The 2,794-nt window shown below is 41.1% G+C and overlaps 1 protein-coding gene across 6 annotated transcripts in view; it reads left to right on the top strand.

Annotated features, from left to right (window-relative positions):
* Window positions 1-2,794, top strand: part of FAM13A (family with sequence similarity 13 member A) — a 144,197-nt gene that overhangs the window by 17,836 nt on the left and 123,567 nt on the right. For all 6 annotated transcript variants that reach the window (XM_027892159.1, XM_027892161.1, XM_027892163.1 and 3 more), the window contains exon 3: window positions 1,327-1,536. In XM_027892159.1, the coding sequence (XP_027747960.1) occupies window positions 1,327-1,536 (210 nt within the window). The remainder of the gene's footprint in view (window positions 1-1,326; window positions 1,537-2,794) is intronic.

The following is a 2,794-nucleotide window of genomic DNA, read 5'->3' as shown; positions in this document are numbered from 1 at the left end:
ATCAGGATGTTCTAGCCTCTCATTATTTCTATAAATGACTGAGGAAGAGGAAAGGAAGTTTGATCTATATTCTTTGCTCACTCAGTGCTGCGAAAACGAAAATCATAATTGAAATGAGGTGTCTTCTGCCCTCGAGATGGCAGCACAGCATGCCACATAAGAATGGATTTCATTGTGAATACAGGAATACAAATTCTGTCTACAGGAATACAAACTCTGTCAACACTATTTCATAGTAGTCGAGTAAAATGTTTGAGTGCTTGTCCATTTTTTCCCCCTTACTTGAGCCATTTGTCTTCTGGTCCAATAAAAGAGATTATTTTTCTCTACAAACTCTGCTGCATCAGAATTGATTTCCTGGACTGGAAGCATTCTGTTAAGGTTGCCATTTCATGGTGTCTAGTCTGAACTGATAAAAACCATATATATTTGATGTTTTTAGTATTATATTTCTGAAGAAGAACAAGCAGGAATATAGACAGTATTAGAAAAGGCAGAATGTTTGTGGTGAAAGTGCTCTAGAGGAAAATTAATTTACTGCGTTCAGTTTTAGGCTCTTCACAGGAGGTTATGAATCTCAATAAATGCCTAGAAAGTGATATTAGATAATAGTATGATTTGTCTGGCTTGCTCTGTCAAAGCCTCCTTCTTTCTACATCTCCTTCAGTGGGTGTGGGTTGTCTAACCTGTGGTGATCAATACCGTTTCTCTGTCATTGTGAAATACTTTGGTCTTTGTGCTGTCCAAAACACATATTTACTCACTGAGATTTCTTACTATCATAAAGTTGCAATACTCATTATGGAGTTACTGCTGCAATCAGCACATATTCAGGTGTTTTTGCTTCATGGTGGTCACAGGTAAGGACCCGTTACCCTGGAACATGAAGGTGGCAGTAGTCACATGTGTGAGTTTGGCAGAGTCCTGCTCAAGATAACAGGCTACTTGCAAAAATGAAACAGTGGGACTGCTCTGTAGAGTCCTTTGTGGGATCCTTTTCTCTTGAAATATACCAATTCAAAATATGTCTGTCTGAACTGGTTTCTCTGTAGTGTGAGGTTACAGCAACAACACTGAGTTTTGTGGGTTCTCAAAAGAGTATCCCAGGCCTCAAGATCTTGTCACTAGTATTTGTTATTTATCATAATCCAACTACTTGACTAGAGGGGGTTTCTGGGGGCAAAGTAGTACTTTTTTTAAATTGTGGTGTATTGATTGCTTTCTTTTATATTTCTGCGTGTATATTATTCACACTAAATATCTATTTCATCGTGTCACTGGGATGTCGTCGCTCTGATCAGTCTTACCTGCAATACGCAATTACAGGTATGACGCAGGAAGGTCTCTTCAGAGTAAACGGCAGCATGAAAATGGTGGAGCAGTTGCGCCTGCAGTACGAGCGTGGAGAAGAGGTGGAACTTGTTAAAGATGGTGATGTGTACTCAGCAGCCAGTCTGCTGAAATTATTTTTGAGAGAGTTGCCAGATGGGATTATCACGTCTGCCTTACATCCCAGGTTCATTCAGCTTTACCAGGGTAAGTGAAGAGATAAAAAAAAAAATCCTTCAATGCACTTTCTTTCTGGATAACTGATTTCTGGGTTTACCTACATTGTTTCTTATGTCCTTTGACTTTAGCTCTTACCTACTCCCAGATGTGCGATTCTTACAAGAAGCAGAAAAAAGCTTCTTTGTTGTAAAGTCTGGACTATTTATGAGTTTCTTATCCAGTTGTATCTGCTGAATATAAACTAAAATGATCAGCTAGTTTCTTTGAGCAAACTTGTAGACAACAGCTGCAGTCTCTTTTTGACAGAGTTTTGCTTCTGTTTGCTGGGGTGGTTTCTGGCAGTTTCATTGTAATGGACTCTGAAAAGTTACAACTTCATCTGCTAATCAAATTGGGCCAAAACCATACATTGTTGAAGCTTCTCCTTCTCACTATGTAGTGTCCCATCAAAAAAGGAAACAGTTTTCAAGTATCAGCAGACTTTATCTTTTTTTCCCTGTCATAGCACACAACCTGGAAGACTTCTTTCTTTCTTTCTTTCTTTCTTTCTTTTCACACCTCCTCACCCACCTTCAAGTGGTGGATCAGCCATAGCACAGAACACCAGCTCTGCTGTGGAAAGTTGAGAAATCACTTAACAGAGAGTTGTGTAAGTTTTAATCTAATTCATCTGTCTGTATTATATTTCTTCTGTGGTGGTGTTATGAGGAATGAGGGGTGGATGGCCCTGTTCTTGACCATGTGGTTCAGTGGCAGTTCTTCTGTCTTGCTACAGGCAGTCAAGACTTCTTTGTTATGTTTTCCTAAGAAGCTGCAAAATGAGTGGGTAAATGTTACTAGAGATTTGCTTGCCTTACTGTAAAGAGCATATGTGATGCATGATGCAGAGGAGGAACATGTGCTTTGACATGCATCCCTAATGGAAGGTGGTGCAAAGTTCTCACACTCCCCTTCCACTTTTCTTGCCTTCAGAGGAGAGTAAGTTTAGCCATTTTCCAGAGGAGGGAGGACACTACCATATGTTTTCTTTCTTTTGTGCAGTGGCTAAACCACAGCGTTGTCAACGCTGAGATCTGGGTTCGATTCCCGGTTAGGACACTCCCCGGGCAGATGGAGCTCGTTAGCCCTGTAAGGCAATCCATCTACGTCCTGAGGACCTCGCTGCCACCGTCCAAGCATGCTTGGCCCCGGCAGATGAACCTCAGGATTAAAGGGTGGGCTCAGTTCTGCGCACACTGTGTCTCACCTAAAAAATCCAATGCGCAGGCTGGAAGGTGGAAAGACC

This window comes from Empidonax traillii, unplaced genomic scaffold (assembly GCF_003031625.1).
Source record: "Empidonax traillii isolate 1590-97213 ecotype Southwest subspecies unplaced genomic scaffold, ASM303162v1 scaffold340:size591717, whole genome shotgun sequence".
NCBI classification, from domain to species: domain Eukaryota; kingdom Metazoa; phylum Chordata; class Aves; order Passeriformes; family Tyrannidae; genus Empidonax; species Empidonax traillii.
The sequence above is the reverse complement of the archived record's forward strand: the minus strand, read 5'-3'. Positions and strand labels throughout refer to the sequence as shown.